Below are 25,832 nucleotides of genomic sequence, written 5' to 3' on the forward strand. Positions count from 1 at the left end.
TTTTGCAGTGGACTAGCGTCTTTAAAAAGTTTAATTGCATGTGTAGAAATCAGTGTTTAAATCATTGCGCGTGTGTGTTTTTGCAGAGGAGTTCTTGCTGGAGGACTACAGCAAGTACAACTACTTGAGCCACGGCCACATGCCCGTGACCAACGTAGATGACTCACAGGAGTTCCGTAGTCTGGTGGAGTCCATGACCATCATGGGCTTCGCTCCTGAGGACCAGTCAGGTTAGTATTGGCCCAGCTAGCTACACTTCTTTACTTACCACTACCGTCTTGTACTCACAATAGCTAGTCCATGACCATCATGGGCTTCGCTCCTGAGGACCAGTCAGGTTAGTATTGGCCCAGCTATCTACACTTCTTTACTTACCACTACCGTCTTGTGCTCACAATACCTAGTCCATGACCATCTTGGGCTTCGCTCCTGAGGACCAGTCAGGTTAGTATTGGCCCAGCTAGCTACACTTCTTTACTTACCACTACCGTCTTGTACTCACAATAGCTAGTCCATGACCATCATGGGCTTCGCTCCTGAGGACCAGTCAGGTTAGTATTGGCCCAGCTATCTACACTTCTTTACTTACCACTACCGTCTTGTACTCACAATACCTAGTCCATGACCATCATGGGCTTCGCTCCTGAGGACCAGTCAGGTTAGTGTTGGCCCAGCTAGCTACACTTCTTTACTTACGACTACCGTCTTGTACTCACAATACCTAGTCCATGACCATCATGGGCTTCGCTCCTGAGGACCAGTCAGGTTAGTGTTGGCCCAGCTATCTACACTTCTTTACTTACGACTACCGTCTTGTACTCACAATACCTAGTCCATGACCATCATGGGCCTCGCTCCTGAGGACCAGTCAGGTTAGTATTGGCCCAGCTAGCTACACTTCTTTACTTACCACTACCGTCTTGTACTCACAATAGCTAGTCCATGACCATCATGGGCTTCGCTCCTGAGGACCAGTCAGGTTAGTATTGGCCCAGCTATCTACACTTCTTTACTTACCACTACCGTCTTGTACTCACAATACCTAGTCCATGACCATCATGGGCTTCGCTCCTGAGGACCAGTCAGGTTAGTATTGGCCCAGCTATCTACACTTCTTTACTTACCACTACCGTCTTGTACTCACAATAGCTTTCATTGGAGTAACATAGGAAAAGAGAGTGCAGGTGAGAAGAGGATAACAATGAAAATGTTTCACCAGTAACGGGGACAATAAAAAACGAACCAGTTTTATTTTAGAGTTCATGCAGTTAGCTGTTCTGCTCCTGTCCTACTTGTACCTGTGAAACTCTTGTAAGTGTCCCTGTGTTATCAGGGCTTTCTAATGGGATTTTGTTTCTGGTCAAAGGTAATTTTTCTTGGGTGTTTCCAAAAATATTTTAAAGCAAGCAAGCCAGTTTGTGGTCCACTTCTCTGACAAGATTTGGCAATTGGTGTGTGTGTGTGTGTGTGTTTGTATTGCTGTGTGTGTGTGTGTGTATGTGCGTGCGTGTGTGAAAAGATGTTGATGGTGCTGTGCTTGTTTTCAGCTCTGCTGCGCGTGCTTTCTGCTGTTCTGTTGATGGGATGTCTTCAGTTCAAGCAGGAGCGGAACTCAGACCAGGCCACGTTACCTGACAACACAGGTAGGTGTCAGGATCACACCACAACAAAACACTGACTCAAGATTCAATCAATTTATTGTTGTTTCTGCATTATTTATAAGATGAGCTACACAGTTGAGTAATTTTATAGTTGGTGTAACTGTTTTAGTCTTTATAGTGTTGAATGCTTTCTCTTTTGGTGGTTCAGTTCAGCAATTCTTCTGCTATTAAAAGAGCACATCTTGATGTTGGTTTTTGTAAACAAGCCATCTGCCTTCTTGCTTCATTTTGTTGCATTTAAAAAATTTATTTTTGTTGTCAGAAATACAGCAGAAAGTAACTTGGAAAATGTTGAACAAGTTTGGTTGTGTAAAAGATGTATATGTTGAATTCCTCAAGCAAACACTTGCACTCACAGCATTCATCTTGATCTTGCAGCTGCCCAGAAGTTCTGCCATCTCCTGGGGGTACCTGTAACAGCCATGACCCAGGCCTTCCTCAAACCCAAGATCAAAGTGGGGCGTGATTTCGTCACCAAGGCCCAGACCAAAGCCCAGGTATGAAGCCCTGAAAAAATATTTTTCATTTGTATGTAATCACAAACTAAGACAATAATTTTTTTAGTCTTATCGTGTTGTGAATTCTGTTGTTTTTGCCTTACCGTTCCTGTCCACCTTTTGCAACTAGCCAGCAGCTGTAGCTAGTAATTTTGTGTGTGTTTATTTATTTTTTATTTCATAGCTAGTCAGGTACGTATGTTAGGTTTAAGTCGGTTCTGACTGTTATTATTCCATCCTGTGAAGAAAGCAAAAGAGTTTTAGATTTGAACACGGCTGTGAGGAGGTCATATGGTTTATCAAAAGAGTTTTAGATTTTAACACGGCTGTGAGGAGGTCGTATGGTTTATCAAAAGAGTTTTAGATTTAAACACGGCTGTGAGGAGGTCATATGGTTTATCAAAAGAGTTTTAGATTTAAACACGGCTGTGAGGAGGTCATATGGTTTATCAAAAGAGTTTTAGATTTAAACACGGCTGTGAGGAGGTCACATGGTTTATCAAAAGAGTTTTAGATTTTAACACGGCTGTGAGGAGGTAATATGGTTTATGAGTAAGAAATATCAGGCGGCATAGTGTATCATTTGGTGTTTGTTTTGCATCATTTGTCACTAGTAGCAGGTGGATCGCCTAGCTAGCGTCGAGTTTTAGTTTGTGTTTAAAGCTGTATCATTTCTTTTTTACAACTACAGGTGGAGTTTGCCACAGAAGCCATTTCCAAGGCTCTGTACGAACGCATGTTCAAGTGGATCGTGATGCGCATCAACAAGTCTCTGGACCGCACCAAGCGCCAGGGAGCCAGCTTCATCGGCATCCTCGACATTGCTGGATTTGAAATTTTCAAGGTGAAAATCATGCCATTTTTCTGTATACAAAATCCTGTTGGCACACTAGCGCATTTTGTGACAGTACTTGTAGTTAGCACAGATGACCCAGCATCAGTATTTGTTGGGTAGAGTGGAGTGAGATCTCAGTATGTGTGTGTGTGCGTTCTGTTTCTGTTTTTTTTTTAATCTTTTTTGAATCTCTTCTCTGTCATATTTGTATTCATTTTATTCCATCTGTTGGTTTCTTTTGGCTGATTCTGAACTGTCAGTTTAGATCTTGATTATTCATCCAAAAGCCTTTGTTGTCTGGTTGCATTTTTTTGTCCCTGTTTATTTGATGCTAAAGTTTGTAGTTTTAGTTGAATATTCGGGAGCTCTTTCTTTCCCTTCCTCTTTGTTTTGGGGTTGTATGGACTGTCAGCAGTGGTCTGAACATGTTTCCTTATCGCTATTTATTGTTGATAGGTCAAATCAGTGATGAGGCAGAGCTTCAGGTGTTTTTTTATTTGACATCTTATGTTATATGTGTGTGTGTGTGTGTGTGTGTGTGTGTGTGTGTGTGTGTGTGTGTGTGTGTGTGTGTGTGTGTGTGTGTGTGTGTGTGTGTGTGTGTGTGTGTGTGTGTGTGTGTGTGTGTGTGTGTGTGTGTGTGTGTGTGTGTGTGTGTGTGTGTGTGTGTGTGTGTGTGTGTGTGTGTGTGTGTGTGTGTGTGTGTGTGTGTGTGTGTGTGTGTGTGTGTGTGTGTGTGTGTGTGTGTGTGTGTGTGTGTGTGTGTGTGTGTGTGTGTGTGTGTGTGTGTGTGTGTGTGTGTGTGTGTGTGTGTGTGTGTGTGTGTGTGTGTGTGTGTGTGTGTGTGTGTGTGTGTGTGTGTGTGTGTGTGTGTGTGTGTGTGTGTGTGTGTGTGTGTGTGTGTGTGTGTGTGTGTGTGTGTGTAGGGATGGAGTTGATTGTGAGGGTCAGGAGGGAGGATTTGTCAGGTGTCACATTAGTTTTCCTCCCCACATCTTCTGCACAGTTAGTTTAGCCTTCCCTGCACAGTGGATAAACTATTTAAACCTCTTTTAGACCTGTCTTCCTCACTGACTATGCTAATTGTGATGTTGCCGTTACTTTCCTGTTCACCAGAAGTCTAGCCAGAAGGTAAATGCAGCGTCCACGGAATGCCGGCGGTAACGGTGTCTTAACATTGATGTTGTCTCAGCAGACGCATTGTTTTCAGCATGGGCCGTTAACTCAACCATTGTCCATTTTTCTCCTGGCAGAATTGCTGGTTATTTCCAACTGTGTCTCAGTGCACCAATTGGTTGCCCCCTCTTACTGGGCTAGCTGTGTAGATTTTGTGGCCTGTCTTGTCGTAATTTCACTTAAAACTGTGGACTTTTATGTGTGACTGATATGCTAGACACTTTTTCCCCACCCGCTTTGTTTACAAAAAGTATTCACACACACACAAAAACGTATTATTTTCTTATCTTCTTGTTGTTTTGTCAAACATGTTATGATTGACACTCGCTTTCATCTTTGGAACTTGGGGGGGGGGGGGGGGGGGGGGTGTGTAAATCCCAGGTTGAGTCTTCACTGCTTTTTGTTAATTTCTTAGTCACCTTGTCTTGAAATCCATACACTGAGGGGTAATAGGATAAGAAAAGGGAAAAAAATGAGTTGCAGTACTGAATACACCAGTTGCATTCATGAGTTTAAGACGCCTGTGTAATTTCTATCATTAATATTGGTCATATTAACGCCCCTGCAGATCTTCAAATTCGGAAATAAGGAACTGTATTGCACATGTTGCATTCCTGCTTGAGTTTCTGCTAATATCAGTGATGACCTCTAATTATTTTGAACACACAAGCTTTAAATCTTGTCGTTAAATAACTAAAAGTTTGATAGAAAGATTCCTAAGGTACATGTACCTGAAAGTTTGTTTTGTGTTAGTTTGTTTTTTGGTAGTACATCAATCTTACTAATGGACGGCATGCAATTTTGTTTTTGATCTACGTTGTGTGTGAGAGCCACTAATAACAAAACATCTTGTTTTTTTCCACCAGAGAAGAAAAGATAACGAAAGAGCGGTGAGAAAGTAACTACTGCTGTGTTGTTCAGCGTTTGAAAGACCGTCATTGGAATGATTGCATAATTCATATGTTTGGTCACGTTACCCCTGACCAATCATCTTGCACATTAGTTTTTTTCTTAGTTTCGTTAGGCCTGGAGAAAAAAAAGACAACCAAAGTGAAATTCAGACTAGTTTGTGGTTTTTATTGCCTGTTGGAATGAAACAGTCTTCATTGGAATGCTCTAGTGTGATCAGTCGCTGGTCTTTGCATGCATGCGGACATCTGCACAGAAACAACAGAAACATCCCTTTTGGCCGATTTACCTGCTATCAACCCTGATACTTAAAAGAAAAAAGAAAATAAGAGTAGAATCAACAAAACTAAAGAGCAACAGAGGCTGACTAGTTAACTGGAATGAAAAATGCATTGGAAGATTAGTTCCATAAGTGTTCAGAACTGAAGTTGTGGTCAGTTGTGGTTTCAACACAAGTGCATGGCTCAAAAGATGAAGTTTATTTGTGCATTGCTACTGATCATTTGTGTGGCTTCTGCTACTCTTGCGAAACCCTTGGTTTAGGTAAATTAATCATTAAATTAATAGAAATAGTCATGGTATAAGACAAAAGAAATGAGAAACAGTTGTGATTTTGCCCATCCTTTACTGCTGGTTGGTAGAACAGGCTTGTGATGTGTGCAGATCCGATGCATTTTTACTGCCCAAGTCGTTGGATTTTCATTGTTGATATATTTTTTCATTTTGTTTGTTTGGGTTTTTATTTCAAGATGGAATGGTGTTTTCTTTTCATAGTTGTGATTTGGAATGTAAACAGCATGTGGTGTTTTTTCTAACACTCCATGTCTTTTGTATTCAACTGTGGAATAGAATATAAGAAGATAAGTTTATCAGTTTTATTTTTGTTTGTTTTAATCAATTCAAGCAAATTTTAGTCTGAAAAGAAGCAGTTAAAATGTGTTGACTGTTAGCATTGTTAGGATTGCCAGACCTGGGAACCCATACGATTTCGCCGTATTTTGTACGCATGATTGTCGAGAATACGCTCAGTACGGTCAGTGGGAAAAAAATACGACGAGAAAAATTCCTAGACTACTTTTCTTTACAAGCCCATCCTGAAGCCGATCTAGTATTTTGGCACATGATTACGTCACTATATTAGCCGCCGTCGAAAAAAATATAATCGGATCGTGTCAATAAATCAAAACAACCAGGCAAACGAAAGTACGGTATTTGGCGAAATCGGCTCCGAGAATAAACAAGTGAAACAAAGAAGAAAAGTGAAACAGTTTGAAGAAAAATATCACACACACACAATTTGTAACCAACACACACATGTAGTCCCGCCCGGAATAAGCTTTTTTGGGATGACTTACGACTTTTGCGCACATTTCGAGCAGACGAAAACACAACATGGCGGCTCTCGCTCCTCCAACTATCGCGAGACACAAAAAAACCGAAATCTCGCGCGCGCGAGATCCTGATACATCCGGTGTTTCTCTGTACGCTTGTCACGACGACTTGTTGACAAACGAAGATTCGCGAAAGAAAGAGAAAAGCGCCGAGTCTTGAGTAGAGAGCTAATAAAATACCGGTAATCGCTAATCGAGCGAAATGAAAATCCGCGGCGACTTCCATTAGGTGAATGGTATTCAAGTTTAGGTAACGTTTTAGCTGCATCTTTTTATAATCCGCAATGCGATTTTTTTTTTTTAAAGTCGCGGCTTGTAGTCCGTCAAATACGGTACAGTTTGTGCCAGTAAAAATTGAAAAAAGCATTTGTTTTAAATGTATAGGTAAACTTAATTAACAGTGTGACGGACGCGCATGAGGCATGTTTTAATCATGGATGTGCAAACGCTGTGTGGAGTACGCTCATTTATTTGAAAATACACCAAGTTTGTTTGAGAATACTCAAAGTGCAAAACAGGGGTTCCCAGGTCTGGATTGCCTATTTGGTTAGGCTTGCTTCTGTATCCAAAACTTCTTGCTTTTGGATCTTTTTACAGCATTTTGAATTGCCATGGTTTGCAGCAATTAATTTTATATGGCCATTCAGAAACTTGTAATCTGTTTCGAAAAAAAAGAACAAAAGAAAAAGAAAATGAAACTTTCAGCAGTCTAAATGGTAAGTGAAAGAGTTACAAAATGCACAATAGATATTTAGAGAAACAACGTTTTCTTTTTTGATAAATGAAGGAGTACTGCAGGCAAGAAGCACACACAAACCTGCACAGAGTTGTGTGATGGTTTTAAGCTAGAGCTGTAGGCAAAAAACGCAAGCACGACGAATGTGCAGGGTTGTGTCTTGTTCCTAACAAAAGCTGCAGGCAAAAAGCACACACAACAGTCCTGCAGAGAGTTTGTCTCCTTTCTAACACGAGGGCCGACTTGTCTCCTTTCTAACACGAGGGCCGACTGGTGTGTTTTGCAGATGAACTCCTTTGAGCAGCTGTGCATCAACTACACCAACGAGAAGCTGCAGCAGCTCTTCAACCACACCATGTTCATCCTGGAGCAGGAGGAGTACCAGCGCGAGGGCATCGAGTGGAAGTTCATCGACTTCGGCCTTGACCTCCAGCCCACCATCGACCTCTTGGAGAAGGTGAGAGGATTTTGAGGAGGATGTTGTTTTGGGGTAGTTTTGTGATAATGTTTATCTTGGGTGATGAGTCTTCATGAGAAGAGATAGCTGGGTTGAAATAATGTTAAGGATTTGCTGGCTGGATATTGTTGTTGGAGAGGAGTTGTGTGTTTTTTGTAATAATTTTTTTTAAACTCAGTTTGTGTTTGCAATGAATACAAAACTTAATCAAGATTACCATGCATTACTGTACCTAGCAACGGGGATTGTTTTTCTCGGTCTGGAAAATCTGAGAAACCCAGCAGAAGCTGTGAAGTAGTGAGATGTGACTTGAACAACTTGATTGCCAAGGAAAACCCCAACAATTCATCATTGCTTTGCTTGCAGCCCATGGGTATCTTTGCCCTGCTGGACGAAGAGTGTTGGTTCCCCAAGGCCACGGACAAGACCTTCGTGGACAAGCTGCTGGCCCAGCACACCTCCCACCCCAAGTTCGAGAAGCCCGACTTCCGCGCCGACGCTCACTTCTCCATCCTCCACTACGCGGACAAGGTGGACTACTCGGCCGACCAGTGGCTGATGAAGAACATGGACCCCCTCAACGAGAACGTGGTGTCCATCCTGCAGGCCTCCACTGACCCCTTCGTCGCTAACGTCTGGAAGGATGGTCAGTCTAGTGGACACTGCATTTTATAAAAACACAACTTTTTTTTCTGTTTTGTTTGTTTGTCTGTGTGTATGTTTGTCCTATATTTTGTGTGTTTGTGTGTTTACGCTTTCACCAAACCCTCAACCCTCCTTGTCTTTTCCTTTGTTCTGTTTTCAGACTTATGTGAGCGTCATGTGTAGATGCCTTCATGGTGTTGTGAGAAGGCTTTCAGACTTATGTGAGCGTCATGTGTAGATGCCTTCATGGTGTTGTGAGAAGGCTTTCAGACTTATGTGAGCGTCATGTGTAGATGCCTTCATGGTGTTGTGAGAAGGCTTTCAGACTTATGTGAGCGTCATGTGTAGATGCCATCATGGTGTTGTGAGAAGGCTTTCAGACTTATGTGAGCGTCATGTGTAGATGCCTTCATGGTGTTGTGAGAAGGCTTTCAGACTTATGTGAGCGTCATGTGTAGATGCCTTCATGGTGTTGTGAGAAGGTTTTCAGACTTATGTGAGCGTCATGTGTAGATGCCATCATGGTGTTGTGAGAAGGCTTTCAGACTTATGTGAGCGTCATGTGTAGATGCCTTCATGGTGTTGTGAGAAGGCTTTCAGACTTATGTGAGCGTCATGTGTAGATGCCTTCATGGTGTTGTGAGAAGGCTTTCAGACTTATGTGAGCGTCATGTGTAGATGCCATCATGGTGTTGTGAGAAGGCTTTGAGACTTGTGAAGTGAGCGTCATGTGTAGATGCCATCATGGTGTTGTGAGAAGGCTTTGAGACTTCTGAAGTGCATGTAACAAACTCTCCACTGGCCAATTGCTTGTTTTGAGGGGGATTTAGATAAAGTAGCCTAAGTAGTAATAGCACTTGTTTGAAAATCCAAGAACAACCTCTTCTTCCACCTCTCTCTCTTTCTTCCCACTACTCCATCATTCGTTCCCTCCATCTCTCTTCTTCTCTCTTCCCTCCATCTCTCTCTCTCTCTCTCTCTCTCTCTCTCCCTCTCTCTCTCTCTCTCTCTCTCTCTCTCTCTCTCTCTCTCTGTATCCCTCCCTCCCCTCTCTATTTCTCTCTCTTCCCGCCCCCTCTCTCTCTCTCTATCCCTCCCTCCCCTCTCTATTTCTCTCTCTTCCCGCCCCCTCTCTCTCTCTTCCCGCCCCCTCTCTCTCTTCCCGCCCCCTCTCTCTCTATTTTCTGCTGAGAGGATTGTGGCAGCATTGTACCTGTCACTTATGCACCATGTTTGTTTTCAGCTGACATTGTGGGCATGGGAGCAGCAGCCGCCGTGGACACGATGTTCGGCTCCAGGACCCGCAAGGGCATGTTCCGCACGGTGGGCCAGCTGTACAAGGAACAGCTGAGCAAGCTAATGGCCACCCTGCGCAACACCAACCCCAACTTTGTGCGCTGCATCATCCCCAACCACGACAAGAAGGTTGCTCAACTTTCTCACAATTCCCCCCACCCCCCCACAAAACTGAGTATAGCTGCCTAAATGGTGTGGTAGAAACTGTTCATTCGTGCAAGAGTCTGTTTGTAAGAAAGTCAAGTGTATCTAGAAGTTTTAAGAGAAAAGTAACAACAATCCCATGTTGTTTATGGCTTCAATAATTTGTGATCAATTTTTTTATCAGTTTTTGTTGTTGTTGTTGTATATTGGGTTTAAGTGTGTGTCTAAGGAGCGCATGCATTGTTGGTGAATGAGTTCATCGTCGAACGCTGAAGAAGAAGAAGAAGAAGAAGAAGGTGAATGAGTAATGATGTTGTTTTTCTCTGTGACAGGCTGGCAAGATCGAGTCGCCACTGGTGCTGGATCAGCTGCGCTGTAACGGCGTGCTGGAGGGTATCCGTATCTGTCGTCAGGGCTTCCCCAACCGCATCCTCTTCCAGGAGTTCCGTCAGCGCTACGAGATCCTCACCCCCAACGCCATCCCTCGTGGCTTCATGGACGGCAAAAAGGCTGTGGAGAAAATGGTGCGTGACAACCACCTCACCCACCCTGCCTCCCTCTCTCTTTCTACCTTCTCTCTCTCTCCCTCTACCTCTCCCAGTGTTGCTGGCCCCCTCCACCATTAGTCACCACATCTTATTTCCAAGCCATTCACAGAGAGATGATTTGATGCAACAATCTTGACGGACAAAAACTTTGTTTGGTAATGTCCCCCTATCCCTCTATCTCTCCCATTGTCGCTGGCCCCCTCATTCATTGGTCACCACATCTTATATCCAACTCATTGGCAGAGAGATGACTTGATGTGACAATCTTGACGGACAGAAAGTTTGTTGAGTAAGGTAGCGTAGCTGGGACAATCTTGACAGACAGAAAGTTTGTTGAGTCAGGTAGCGTAGCTGGGACAATCTTGACAGACAGAAAGTTTGTTGAGTCAGGTAGCGTAGCTTGGACAATCTTGACAGACAGAAAGTTTGTTGAGTAACGTAGCGTAGCTGGGACAATCTTGACAGACAGAAAGTTTGTTGAGTAAGGTAGCGTAGCTGGGACAATCTTGACAGACAGAAAGTTTGTTGAGTAACGTAGCGTAGCTGGGACAATCTTGACAGACAGAAAGTTTGTTGAGTAAGGTAGCGTAGCTGGGACAATGTTGACGGACAGAAAGTTAGTTGAGTCAGGTAGCGTAGCTGGGACAATGTTGACGGACAGAAAGTTAGTTGAGTAACGTAGCGTAGCTGGGACAATGTTGACAGACAGAAAGTTTGTTGAGTAACGTAGCGTAGCTGGGACAATGTTGACAGACAGAAAGGTTGTTGAGTAAGGTAGCGTAGCTGGGACAATCTTGACAGACAGAAAGTTTGTTGAGTAACGTAGCGTAGCTGGGACAATGTTGACGGACAGAAAGTTAGTTGAGTAAGGTAGCGTAGCTGGGACAATGTTGACGGACAGAAAGTTAGTTGAGTAAGGTAGCGTAGCTGGGACAATGTTGACAGACAGAAAGTTAGTTGAGTAACGTAGCGTAGCTGGGACAATGTTGACAGACAGAAAGTTAGTTGAGTAACGTAGCGTAGCTGGGACAATGTTGACAGACAGAAAGTTTGTTGAGTAACGTAGCGTAGCTGGGACAATCTGTCACGTGATCTATTTTCTGTTCAGATCTCCAACCTGGAGCTGGATTCCAACTTGTTCCGCATCGGCCAGTCCAAGATTTTCTTCCGTGCTGGTGTGCTGGCTCATCTGGAGGAGGAGCGAGACCTGAAACTGACGGATATTGTGGTGCAGTTCCAGGCCCTGGCTCGTGGAATCATCGCTCGCAGGTAACACACTGCCTTGATTCTCCAAGTAGAGAGCTGGTCTTTTGAAGAAAAAAGTTATTTTAGATTGCCAGTCAAGAAGAGAAGAATCTTTTGGGAATGTTGGAATGGTAAAAGTAGAAAGGTGTCTTTTCAATTTAATTCAAATCAGAAGGTCTTGTTTGACGGATATCTAAGTGTAAACAGTAGGGGAGCCACAGTCATTGTCTGGAGCAGGGATGAATGTCCCCATCTGGAAATAAGAATTTCTGATTTAGGAAATGATTTCTTGCTTGTTTTCCTGATTTAAAAAATTATTCAGGGTGTTTAAAAACCATAGAGCAAAACTTGAAAAATGTGGTTACCAGGGAGATTTTCCTGATTTCAAACATCAACTTTCATCCCTGCTGGAGATAATCTAGTTTACCATCAGCATCAAACTTTGACACTGACATATTTAAATGCAGTAGAAGAAAAGTCGTTGCGGTTTTGGTCAGTTAACAAATTCAGCTGTTAACTGTCGATCTGTTTGTTTGCAGAAACTACCACAAGCGTCTGCAGCAAATCAACGCCATCCGCGTCATCCAGAGGAACTGTGCTGCCTACCTCAAGCTGAGAAACTGGCAGTGGTGGAGACTGTTCACGAAGGTAACAGTCTCAACAAAACTTGAGAAAAAGCTGACATTTCTTTGCAGTTTGTGATTTGAAAAAATAAGATCATTGTCATCATTATGTTAAATAACACAATGGATTTGGAAGGCTGATTTGTAATTTGTAAAGTACAAGAGAATTAGATAATAACTCCAGTTTTTAGAGCGTTTGTTTTGTTATTGGGAAATGCCAAATGGGTATTGAATTCATGGAAGGAAGACCAGAGACACGGCCATAGATTGCTGAAGAAGAAGAAGCTTTTGTATTGACAGTGGATCCCCTTGTGGTGACAGTGGATCCCCTTGTAGTGACAGTGGATCCCCTTGTAGTGACAGTGGATCCCCTTGTAGTGACAGTGGATCCCCTTGTAGTGACAGTGGATCCCCTTGTAGTGACAGTGGATCCCCTTGTATTGACAGTGGATCCCTTTGTATTGACAGTGGATCCCCTTGTAGTGACAGTGGATCCCCTTGTAGTGACAGTGGATCCCCTTGTAGTGACAGTGGATCCCCTTGTAGTGACAGTGGATCCCCTTGTGGTGACAGTGGATCCCCTTGTAGTGACAGTGGATCCCCTTGTAGTGACAGTGGATCCCCTTGTAGTGACAGTGGATCCCCTTGTATTGACAGTGGATCCCTTTGTATTGACAGTGGATCCCCTTGTGGTGACAGTGGATCCCCTTGTGGTGACAGTGGATCCCTTTGTATTGACAGTGGGTCCCCTTGTATTGACAGTGGATCCCCTTGTATTGACAGTGGATCCCCTTGTGGTGACAGTGGATCCCCTTGTGGTGACAGTGGATCCCCTTGTAGTGACAGTGGATCCCCTTGTGGTGACAGTGGATCCCTTTGTATTGACAGTGGATCCCCTTGTGGTGACAGTGGATCCCCTTGTGGTGACAGTGGATCCCCTTGTAGTGACAGTGGATCCCCTTGTATTGACAGTGGATCCCCTTGTAGTGACAGTGGATCCCCTTGTAGTGACAGTGGATCCCCTTGTATTGACAGTGGATCCCTTTGTATTGACAGTGGATCCCCTTGTATTGACAGTGGATCCCCTTGTATTGACAGTGGATCCCTTTGTGGTGACAGTGGGTCCCCTTGTATTGACAGTGGATCCCCTTGTGGTGACAGTGGATCCCCTTGTGGTGACAGTGGATCCCCTTGTAGTGACAGTGGATCCCCTTGTAGTGACAGTGGATCCCCTTGTAGTGACAGTGGATCCCCTTGTATTGACAGTGGATCCCCTTGTGGTGACAGTGGATCCCCTTGTGGTGACAGTGGATCCCCTTGTAGTGACAGTGGATCCCCTTGTAGTGACAGTGGATCCCCTTGTGGTGACAGTGGATCCCCTTGTGGTGACAGTGGATCCCCTTGTATTGACAGTGGATCCCTTTGTAGTGACAGTGGATCCCCTTGTATTGACAGTGGATCCCCTTGTGGTGACAGTGGATCCCCTTGTGGTGACAGTGGATCCCCTTGTAGTGACAGTGGATCCCCTTGTATTGACAGTGGATCCCCTTGTGGTGACTGTGGATCCCCTTGTATTGACAGTGGATCCCCTTGTATTGACAGTGGATCCCCTTGTATTGACAGTGGATCCCCTTGTAGTGACAGTGGGTCCCCTTGTGGTGACAGTGGATCCCCTTGTGGTGACAGTGGATCCCCTTGTATTGACAGTGGATCCCCTTGTGGCGACAGTGGATCCCCTTGTAGTGACAGTGGATCCCCTTGTGGTGACAGTGGATCCCCTTGTATTGACAGTGGATCCCCTTGTATTGACAGTGGATCCCCTTGTAGTGACAGTGGGTCCCCTTGTGGTGACAGTGGATCCCCTTGTGGTGACAGTGGATCCCCTTGTATTGACAGTGGATCCCCTTGTGGCGACAGTGGATCCCCTTGTAGTGACAGTGGATCCCCTTGTGGTGACAGTGGATCCCCTTGTGGTGACAGTGGATCCCCTTGTGGTGACAGTGGATCCCCTTGTAGTGACAGTGGATCCCCTTGTGGTGACAGTGGATCCCCTTGTGGTGACAGTGGATCCCCTTGTGGTGACAGTGGATCCCTTTGTATTGACAGTGGATCCCCTTGTAGTGACAGTGGATCCCCTTGTATTGACAGTGGATCCCCTTGTAGTGACAGTGGATCCCCTTGTATTGACAGTGGATCCCCTTGTGGTGACAGTGGATCCCCTTGTGGTGACAGTGGATCCCCTTGTGGTGACAGTGGATCCCCTTGTAGTGACAGTGGATCCCCTTGTGGTGACAGTGGATCCCCTTGTATTGACAGTAGATCTTGTAGTGACAGTGGATCCCCTTGTGGTGACAGTGGATCCCCTTGTAGTGACAGTGGATCCCTTTGTATTGACAGTGGATCCCCTTGTATTGACAGTGGATCCCCTTGTGGTGACAGTGGATCCCCTTGTGGTGACAGTGGATCCCCTTGTAGTGACAGTGGATCCCCTTGTGGTGACAGTGGATCCCCTTGTATTGACAGTGGATCCCCTTGTGGTGACAGTGGATCCCCTTGTATTGACAGTGGATCCCCTTGTATTGACAGTGGATCCCCATGTATTGACAGTGGATCCCCTTGTAGTGACAGGTGATCCCCTTGTATTGACAGTGGATCCCCTTGTGGTGACAGTGGATCCCCTTGTGGTGACAGTGGATCCCCTTGTATTGACAGTGGATCCCCTTGTAGTGACAGTGGATCCCCTTGTATTGACAGTGGATCCCTTTGTATTGACAGTGGATCCCCTTGTGGTGACAGTGGATCCCCTTGTAGTGACAGTGGATCCCCTTGTAGTGACAGTGGATCCCCTTGTATTGACAGTGGATCCCTTTGTATTGACAGTGGATCCCCTTGTATTGACAGTGGATCCCCTTGTAGCGACAGTGGATCCCCTTGTGGTGACAGTGGATCCCCTTGTATTGACAGTGGATCCCCTTGTATTGACAGTGGATCCCCTTGTATTGACAGTGGATCCCCTTGTATTGACAGTGGATCCCCTTGTATTGACAGTGGATCCCCTTGTAGTGACAGTGGATCCCCTTGTAGTGACAGTGGATCCCCTCGTAGTGACAGTGGATCCCCTTGTATTGACAGTGGATCCCCTTGTAGTGACAGTGGATCCCCTTGTAGTGACAGTGGATCCCCTTGCAAGACCTAAACTCTGAGAAAATCAAGTCTTAAAAGGGAAGAGTCTTAAGATGGAGGTGCATTTGCTGATGTTATGAAGTGTACATTTGAAAAAGTAGAGTCCTACATGGAGGGGGCAGGCATTGCAAGTCTTGAATTGCGGAGTCTTGAAAAGGGGGATTCCACTATACCTTCATACCCAGCACACAATCCCTCCAACCCCATGCCTGTGCTGTGAGGTTAGCCTGAGTGTGTAATAACGGAAGCAGGATTGTGTAATAACGGAAGCCTGAATGTGCAACAATGTAAGCGCCAGTGTACAACAATGTAAGCCTGAGTGTAACTTGTAAGCCTGAGTGTGCAATACTGTAAGTGCGAGTGCAATAATGTAAGCCCTACGCTGGGTGTTGCAGGTGAAGCCGCTGCTGTCGGTGGCCGGCCAGGAGGAGAAGCTGCACACCAAGGAGGAGGAGCTGAAGAAGGTCAAGGAGAGCTACGACAAGCAGAAGCAGGACGTGGAACAGCTGGAGCAGCGCTATGCCCAGATCATCGAGGAGAAGAACATCCTGGCAGAGCAGCTGCAGGCTGAGACTGAGCTCTGCGCTGAGGCAGAGGAGGTGAGCTTATACGGGCCTGTAATCTTTTGGGTTATGGGAGAATCAGAATCAGAATGGTTAAATTAAACCATTCTGATTCTGGGTTATGGGAGAGAGAGCAAGAGAGTGTGTGTCAGAATAAAGAGCAAATGCAGGTGTCAGGATCCATCATGGCAAATTTGTGTAGTTTCTGTTAAAAATGTCTTGGTAAGTGAAAAGGCTATAAAAGAGAGATTTCAAGTATCAATGAATGGAGAGCACACACTTTGTTTCAGTCACTCATTCACAGTTCAGCTTTCTATAGGCTGACTTCTGTTTTATTATGATCTTTTGTGTTTTGTATAAATGACAGGTGGAAGGATGACTGTGAAGCCCCCCGCGGGTTAGGGGGAAGAATTTACCCCATGCTCCCCAGCATGTCGCAAGAGGCGACTAACGGATTCTGTTTCTCTTTTTACCCTTGTTAAGTGTTTCTTGTATAGAATATAGTCAATTTTTGTGAAGAGTTTAGTCAAGCAGTATGTAAGAAATGTTAAGTCCTTTATACTGGAAACTTGCATTCTCCCAGTAAGGTAATACATTGTACTACGTTGCAAGCCCCTGGAGCAAATTTTTGATTAGTGCTTTTGTGAACAAGAAACAATTGACAAGTGGCTCTATCCCATCTTCCCCCTTCCCCCGTCGCGATATAATCTTCGTGGTTGAAAACGACGTTAAACACCAAATAAAGAAAGAAAGATGACTGTGAAGTGAGGGTGTGGTGATTGATGTGAATGACAGGTATGGTGATTGGTGTGAATGACAGGTGTGGTGATTGGTGTGAATGACAGGTGTGGTGATTGGTGTGAATGACAGGTGTGGTGATTGGTGTGAATGACAGGGGTAACGATGTAGGGAAATAACAGTTGTGACGATGACTGTGAATGACAGGTGTGATGATTGGTGTGAATGACTTGGTGATTGGTGTGAATGACAGGTGTGGTGATTGGTGTGAATGACAGGTGTGGTGATTGGTGTGAATGACAGGTGTGATGATTGGTGTGAATGACAGGTGTGGTGATTGGTGTGAATGACAGGGGTAACGATGTAGGGAAATAACAGTTGTGACGATGACTGTGAATGACAGGTGTGATGATTGGTGTGAATGACAGGTGTGATGATTGGTGTGAATGACAGGTGTGATGATTGGTGTGAATGACAGGGGTAACGATGTAGGGAAATAACAGTTGTGATGATGATTGTGAATGACAGGTGTGATGACAGGTGTGATGATTGGTGTGAAGTGACGGGTGTGGTGATTGGTGTGAATGACAGGTGTGATGATTGGTGTGAATGACAGGTGTGGTGATTGGTGTGAATGACAGGTGTGATGATTGGTGTGAATGACAGGTGGGGTGATTGGTGTGAATGACAGGTGTGGTGATTGGTGTGAATGACAGGTGGGATGATTGGTGTGAAAGACAGGTGTGGTGATTGGTGTGAATGACAGGTGTGATGATTGGTGTGAATGACAGGTGTGGTGATTGGTGTGAATGACAGGTGTGATGATTGGTGTGAATGACAGGTGTGGTGATTGGTGTGAATGACAGGCGTGATGATTGGTGTGAATGACAGGTGTGGTGATTGGTGTGAATGACAGGTGGGATGATTGGTGTGAATGACAGGTGTGATGATTGGTGTGAAAGACAGGTGTGATGATTGGTGTGAAAGACAGGTGTGGTGATTGGTGTGAATGACAGGTGTGATGATTGGTGTGAATGACAGGTGTGATGATTGGTGTGAATGACAGGTGTGGTGATTGGTGTGAATGACAGGTATGATGATTGATGTGAATGACAGGTGTGATGATTGGTGTGAATGACAGGTGTGGTGATTGGTGTGAAAGACAGGTGTGATGATTGGTGTGAATGACAGGTGTGGTGATTGGTGTGAATGACAGGTGTGATGATTGGTGTGAATGACAGGTGTGGTGATTGGTGTGAATGACAGGTGTGATGATTGGTGTGAATGACAGGGGTAACGATGTAGGGAAATAACAGTTGTGACGATGACTGTGAATGACAGGTGTGGTGATTGGTGTGAATGACAGGTGTGGTGATTGGTGTGAATGACAGGGGTAACGATGTAGGGAAATAACAGTTGTGACGATGACTGTGAATGACAGGTGTGATGATTGGTGTGAAGTGACGGGTGTGGTGTTGGTGTGAATGACAGGTGTGGTGATTGGTGTGAATGACAGGTGTGATGATTGGTGTGAATGACAGGTGTGGTGATTGGTGTGAATGACAGGTGTGATGATTGGTGTGAAAGACAGGTGTGGTGATTGGTGTGAATGACAGGTGTGATGATTGGTGTGAAAGACAGGTGTGGTGATTGGTGTGAATGACAGGTGTGATGATTGGTGTGAATGACAGGTGTGATGATTGGGGTGAATGACAGGTGTGATGATTGGTGTGAATGACAGGTGTGGTGATTGGTCTGAATGACAGGTGTGATGATTGGTGTGAATGACAGGGGTAACGATGTAGGGAAATAACAGTTGTGACGATGACTGTGAATGACAGGTGTGGTGATTGGTGTGAATGACAGGTGTGATGATTGGTGTGAATGACAGGGGTAACGATGTAGGGAAATAACAGTTGTGACGATGACTGCGAATGACAGGTGTGATGATTGGTGTGAAGTGACGGGTGTGGTGTTGGTGTGAATGACAGGTGTGGTGATTGGTGTGAATGACAGGTGTGATGATTGGTGTGAATGACAGGTGTGATGATTGGTGTGAATGACAGGCGTGATGATTGGTGTGAATGACAGGTGTGGTGATTGGTGTGAATGACAGGGGTAACGATGTAGGGAAATATTAGTTTTGACGATGACTGTGAATGACAGGTGTGATGATTGGTGTGAATGACAGGTGTGGTGATTGGTGTGAATGACAGGTGTGATGATTGGTGTGAATGACAGGTGTGATGATTGGTGTGAATGACAGGTGTGGTGATTGGTGTGAATGACAGGTGGGATGATTGGTGTGAAAGACAGGTGTGGTGATTGGTGTGAATGACAGGTGTGATTGGTGTGAATGACAGGTGTGGTGATTGGTGTGAATGACAGGGGTAACGATGTAGGGAAATAACAGTTGTGACGATGACTGTGAATGACAGGTGTGGTGATTGGTGTGAATGACAGGTGTGATGATTGGTGTGAATGACAGGGGTAACGATGTAGGGAAATAACAGTTGTGACGATGACTGCGAATGACAGGTGTGATGATTGGTGTGAATGACAGGTGTGATGATTGGTGTGAATGACAGGGGTAACGATGTAGGGAAATAACAGTTGTGACGATGACTGTGAATGACAGGTGTGGTGATTGGTGTGATGATTGGTGTGAAGTGACGGGTGTGGTGTTGGTGTGAATGACAGGTGTGGTGATTGGTGTGAATGACAGGTGTGGTGATTGGTGTGAATGACAGGTGTGATGATTGGTGTGAATGACAGGTGTGGTGATTGGTGTGAATGACAGGTGTGGTGATTGGTGTGAATGACAGGGGTAACGATGTAGGGAAATAACAGTTGTGACGATGACTGTGAATGACAGGTGTGATGATTGGTGTGAATGACAGGTGTGGTGATTGGTGTGAATGACAGGTGTGGTGATTGGTGTGAATGACAGGGGTAACGATGTAGGGAAATAACAGTTGTGACGATGACTGTGAATGACAGGTGTGATGATTGGTGTGAATGACAGGTGTGGTGATTGGTGTGAATGACAGGTGTGGTGATTGGTGTGAATGACAGGTGTGATGATTGGTGTGAATGACAGGTGTGGTGATTGGTGTGAATGACAGGGGTAACGATGTGGGGAAATAACAGTTGTGACGATTACTGTGAAGTGACGGGTGTGGTGACAATGGTGTGTTTCAGGCTCGGTCGCGCCTGGCGACGCGCAAGGAAGAGCTGGAGGAGATCCTGCACGAGATGGAGCTGAGGATGGAGGAGGAGGAGGAGCGTGTGATGGCCATTGCCGAGGAGAAGAAGAAGCTGCAGCAGACTGTCCAGGACCTGGAAGACCAGTAAGTTGCAACTTTCAAGTGCAGATATCTTTCTCTTGAGCTGAAGCCTTTGGAGAATTGAGACCATCCAACAGAGATTCTCACAGTACTGCTATTGGTAATCTTCACTCTTAGTTTAAACACCATTTGTGTCTTAAAGTGAAGGTAATAGTGTAAAAGTCTGCCCTGTTCCTGTTGTAATCAAGTCATTGGTCTAATTTTTATGACAGGAATTTATTTTGATGACTACAGCTACGTTAGAAGGACATTTCCTGGGTGTCACATCAGTGGCACTTAACATGTTCTGATTCCGCCTTCTGCTACAGATCATTTTCCATTGACACTTGACATGTTCTGATTCCGCCTTCTGCTACAGATCATTTTCCACTGACACTTGACATGTTCTGATTCCGCCTTCTGTTACAGATCATTTTCCACTGACACTTGACATGTTCTGATTCCGCCTTCTGCTACAGATCATTTTCCACTGACACTTGACATGTTCTGATTCCGCCTTCTGCTACAGATCATTTTCCACTGACACTTGACATGTTCTGATTCCGCCTTCTGCTACAGATCATTTTCCACTGACACTTGACATGTTCTGATTCCGCCTTCTGCTACAGATCATTTTCCACTGACACTTGACATGTTCTGATTCCGCCTTCTGCTACAGATCATTTTCCACTGACACTTGACATGTTCTGATTCCGCCTTCTGCTACAGATCATTTTCCACTGACACTTGACATGTTCTGATTCCGCCTTCTGCTACAGATCATTTTCCACTGACACTTGACATGTTCTGATTCCGCCTTCTGCTACAGATCATTTTCCACTGACACTTGACATGTTCTGATTCCGCCTTCTGCTACAGATCATTTTCCACTGACACTTGACATGTTCTGATTCCGCCTTCTGCTACAGATCATTTTCCACTGACACTTGACATGTTCTGATTCCGCCTTCTGCTACAGATCATTTTCCACTGACACTTGACATGTTCTGATTCCGCCTTCTGCTACAGATCATTTTCCACTGACACTTAACATGTTCTGATTCCGCCTTCTGCTACAGATCATTTTCCATTGACACTTGCATTGTTTGTGTGCGTGTGCAGATTGGAGGAAGAGGAGCAGGCACGCCAGAAGCTGCAGCTGGAGAAGGTTGCGGCGGACAGCAAGCTGAAGAAGATGGAGGAGGACCTGGCCTGCAACGAGGACTCCAACTCCAAGCTCATCAAGGAGAAGCGGTCCCTGGAGGAGCGTCTCAGTGAGGCCAACTCGCAGATCGTGGAGGAGGAAGAGAAGTCCAAGCAGCTGGGAAAGCTCAAGAACAAATACGAGGCCATCATTGCCGACCTGGAAGAGCGCCTCCGTAAAGAGCAGCACGTACGTTCTGGATTGCTTGTCGCTCGGTTAGATGGTTGGTTGGTTTTTAAGAGGTAGGACATCTGATGAGTGATAGGAAAATGGTTGAAAATCAATAGTTAAGACAGGTGTTGGTACCTACTGGCATATCAGTCCATTCATGTTCATACTTCACTGGGTTTTGCTGCCAGTTAGGATTTTGGTTTTCATGTTGCTAAAAGATTGGCTCATATGAATGAAGGTTTTTATTTTCATGGTTGTTATAAAATAAAACAAATGTGATCTTGGTGTCAGAATCTCCACATGGAGTGCAGTGCAGAAGAGTAATGAGTGAAAACACCTTTTGTTGATGTTCACAATATTCCACTTCCACACAGGCTCGACAAGAACTGGAAAAGATCCGCAGACGTCTGGAAACAGAACTGAACGACCTGAGGGACCAGCTGAACGAGAAGCGGCAGCAGGTGGAGGACCTCCAGGCCCAGCTCTCCAAGCGCGAAGAGGAGGTGCAGATGGCCTTGCAAAAGTGAGCACACTCTTATTGTTTACTGCCACTGACCGTTTTCATTCAACTTTTAATTATATGTATAATCTTATACATTTTATGACTGAAAATCCACAGCAGGTGTTTTGTTTTTTATACTATATTGTAAAATAATTGATTCTTCTGTCTGTGTGGGGTAGCGAGTTTCAGCAGATTACACTATGAATGGGAACAAGCATTCAGACAAGAGTTTCAGCAGATTACACTATGAATGGGAACAAGCATTCAGACAAGAGTTTAAGCAGATTACACTATGAATGGGAACAAGCATTCAGACAAGAGATTAAGCAGATTACACTATGAATGGGAACAAGCATTCAGACAAGAGATAGTCTCGAGTTGTTGATGTTCCTGTGAAGCCACTCACCATCTCGGGACAGGGAAAGATCAAAAAACGTTGTCACTATGTTTATTTCAGATAAGTATCGCTGCATAGTAATTTTTACTACAACAAATTTAAAACAAACAAAAATAGAAAGAAAAATGGAGTTTGGTCTAGCACTGATGGTTGTGCGCTTGGTGCAGGGTGGACGAGGAGGGCGTGTCCAAGCAGCAGGTCAACAAGCAGATGCGGGAGCTGACCAACCAGCTGCAAGAGCTGCAAGAGGACTTGGAGGCCGAGCGTGAAGCTAAGAATAAAGCAGAGAAACTCAAGAGAGACCTTAACGAGGTGGGTGCAATATTAGTGAAATTAGTGAGACATGAGCGACTCATCATTGCTACATACATTAGTGAGACATGATCCACTCATCATTGCTACATACATTAGTGAGACATATCCACTCATCATTGCAACATACATTAGTGAGACATATCCACTCATCATTGCTACATACATTAGTGAGACATATCCACTCATCATTGCTACATACCTTAGTGAGACATATCTACTCATCATTGCAACATACATTAGTGAGACATATCCACTCATCATTGCTACATACATTAGTGAGACATGATCCACTCATCATTGCTACATACATTAGTGAGACATGATCCACTCATCATTGCTACATACATTAGTGAGACATGATCCACTCATCATTGCTACATACATTAGTGAGACATGATCCACTCATCATTGCTACATACATTAGTGAGACATGATCCACTCATCATTGCTACATACATTAGTGAGACATGATCCACTCATCATTGCTACATACATTAGTGAGACATATCCACTCATCATTGCTACATACCTTAGTGAGACATATCTACTCATCATTGCAACATACATTAGTGAGACATATCCACTCATCATTGCTACATACATTAGTGAGACATGATCCACTCATCATTGCTACATACATTAGTGAGACATATCCACTCATCATTGCTACATACATTAGTGAGACATATCCACTCATCATTGCAACATACATTAGTGAGACATGATCCACTCATCATTGCTACATACATTAGTGAGACATGATCCACTCATCATTGCTACATACATTAGTGAGACATATCCACTCATCATTGCTACATACATTAGTGAGACATGATCCACTCATCATTGCTACATACATTAGTGAGACATATCCACTCATCATTGCTACATACATTAGTGAGACATGATCCACTCATCATTGCTACATACATTAGTGAGACATGATCCACTCATCATTGCTACATACATTAGTGAGACATGATCGACTCATGATTGCTACAGACATTAGTGAGACATGATTCACTCATCATTGCTACATACATTAATGAGACATGAGCGACTCATCATTGCTACATATATTAGTGGGACATGATCGACTCATCATTGCTACATACATTAGTGAGACATGATCCACTCATCATTGCTACATACATTAGTGAGACATATCCACTCATCATTGCTACATACATTAGTGAGACATGATCGACTCATCATTGCTACATACATTAGTGAGACATGATCCACTCATCATTGCTACATACATTAGTGAGACATGATCCACTCATCATTGCTACATACATTAGTGAGACATATCCACTCATCATTGCTACATACATTAGTGAGACATGATCGACTCATCATTGCTACATACATTAGTGGGACATGATCCACTCATCATTGCTACATACATTAGTGAGACATGATCGACTCATCATTGCTACATACATTAGTGGGACATGATCGACTCATCATTGCTACATACATTAGTGAGACATGATCGACTCATCATTGCTACATACATTAGTGGGACATGATCGACTCATCATTGCTACATACATTAGTGAGACATGATCGACTCATCATTGCTACATACATTAGTGAGACATGATCGACTCATCATTGCTACATACATTAGTGGGACATGAGCGACTCATCATTGCTACATACATTAGTGGTACATGATCCACTCATCATTGCTACATACATTAGTGAGACATGATCGACTCATCATTGCTACATACATTAGTGGGACATGATCCACTCATCATTGCTACATACATTAGTGAGACATGATCGACTCATCATTGCTACATACATTATTATTATTATTATTATTGTGATCATTTTTATGCGCCTAATCTATATATAGCCCTAGGCGCTTACATATTAATTTCTGCCGTTTGAAATGGAATTTTTTACAGACAGACAGACAAACAGACATTTTTTACACACAATATATAACGCATTCACATCGGCCAGTAAAGCTCAGTAGCCTATTAGGCGAGCATTCACCTTTCACGGCCTTTATTCCAAATCAAACGGGTATTTGGTGGACATTTTTTATCTATGCCTATACAATTTTGCCAGGAAAGACCCTTTTGTCAATCGTGGGATCTTTAACGTGCACACCCCAATGTAGTGTACACGAAGGGACCTCGGTTTTTCGTCTCATCCGAAAGACTAGCACTTGAACCCACCACCTAGGTTAGGAAAGGGGGGAGAAAATTGCGGCCTGACCCAGGGTCGAACACGCAACCTCTCGCTTCCGAGCGCAAGTGCGTTACCACTCGGCCACCCAGTCCCTAGTGAGACATGATCCACTCATCATTGCTACATACATTAGTGAGACATGATCCACTCATCATTGCTACATACATTAGTGAGACATGAGCGACTCATCATTGCTACATACATTAGTGAGACATGATCCACTCATCATTGCTACATACATTAGTGAGACATGAGCGACTCATCATTGCTACATACATTAGTGAGACATGATCCACTCATCATTGCTACATACATTAGTGAGACATGATCCACTCATCATTGCTACATACATTAGTGAGACATATCCACTCATCATTGCTACATACATTAGTGAGACATGATCGACTCATCATTGCTACAGACATTAGTGGGACATGATCCACTCATCATTGCTACATACATTAGTGAGACATGAGCGACTCATCATTGCTACATACATTAGTGGTACATGATCCACTCATCATTGCTACATACATTAGTGAGACATGAGCGACTCATCATTGCTACATACATTAGTGAGACATGATCCACTCATCATTGCTACATACATTAGTGAGACATGAGCGACTCATCATTGCTACATACATTAGTGAGACATGATCCACTCATCATTGCTACATACATTAGTGGGACATGATCGACTCATCATTGCTACATACATTAGTGAGACATGAGCGACTCATCATTGCTACATACATTAGTGGGACATGATCCACTCATCATTGCTACATACATTAGTGAGACATATCCACTCATCATTGCTACATACATTAGTGAGACATGATCGACTCATCATTGCTACAGACATTAGTGGGACATGATCCACTCATCATTGCTACATACATTAGTGAGACATGAGCGACTCATCATTGCTACATACATTAGTGGTACATGATCCACTCATCATTGCTACATACATTAGTGAGACATGAGCGACTCATCATTGCTACATACATTAGTGAGACATGATCCACTCATCATTGCTACATACATTAGTGA

At 44.1% G+C, this 25,832-nt stretch overlaps 1 protein-coding gene across 4 annotated transcripts in view; it reads left to right on the plus strand.

The window, feature by feature from the left end:
* LOC138960387 (myosin heavy chain, non-muscle-like) overlaps positions 1-25,832 on the plus strand; it is a 60,158-nt gene that overhangs the window by 17,638 nt on the left and 16,688 nt on the right. For 3 of the 4 annotated variants that reach the window (XM_070332284.1, XM_070332286.1, XM_070332285.1), the window contains 15 exons: positions 87-230; positions 1,548-1,643; positions 2,040-2,158; positions 2,850-3,002; positions 7,492-7,662; positions 8,029-8,308; positions 9,551-9,732; positions 10,080-10,271; positions 11,404-11,564; positions 12,080-12,188; positions 15,742-15,945; positions 19,849-19,997; positions 21,096-21,366; positions 21,723-21,871; positions 22,415-22,559. In XM_070332284.1, coding sequence (XP_070188385.1) covers positions 87-230; positions 1,548-1,643; positions 2,040-2,158; positions 2,850-3,002; positions 7,492-7,662; positions 8,029-8,308; positions 9,551-9,732; positions 10,080-10,271; positions 11,404-11,564; positions 12,080-12,188; positions 15,742-15,945; positions 19,849-19,997; positions 21,096-21,366; positions 21,723-21,871; positions 22,415-22,559 — 2,525 coding nt within the window. Of the gene's footprint in view, positions 1-86; positions 231-1,032; positions 1,087-1,547; positions 1,644-2,039; positions 2,159-2,849; positions 3,003-7,491; positions 7,663-8,028; positions 8,309-9,550; positions 9,733-10,079; positions 10,272-11,403; positions 11,565-12,079; positions 12,189-15,741; positions 15,946-19,848; positions 19,998-21,095; positions 21,367-21,722; positions 21,872-22,414; positions 22,560-25,832 lie in introns of those variants that run through there. The other variant, XM_070332287.1, reaches the window with a different exon arrangement.

The sequence above is a fragment of the Littorina saxatilis genome, linkage group LG2 (assembly GCF_037325665.1).
Source record: "Littorina saxatilis isolate snail1 linkage group LG2, US_GU_Lsax_2.0, whole genome shotgun sequence".
Classification (NCBI taxonomy): domain Eukaryota; kingdom Metazoa; phylum Mollusca; class Gastropoda; order Littorinimorpha; family Littorinidae; genus Littorina; species Littorina saxatilis.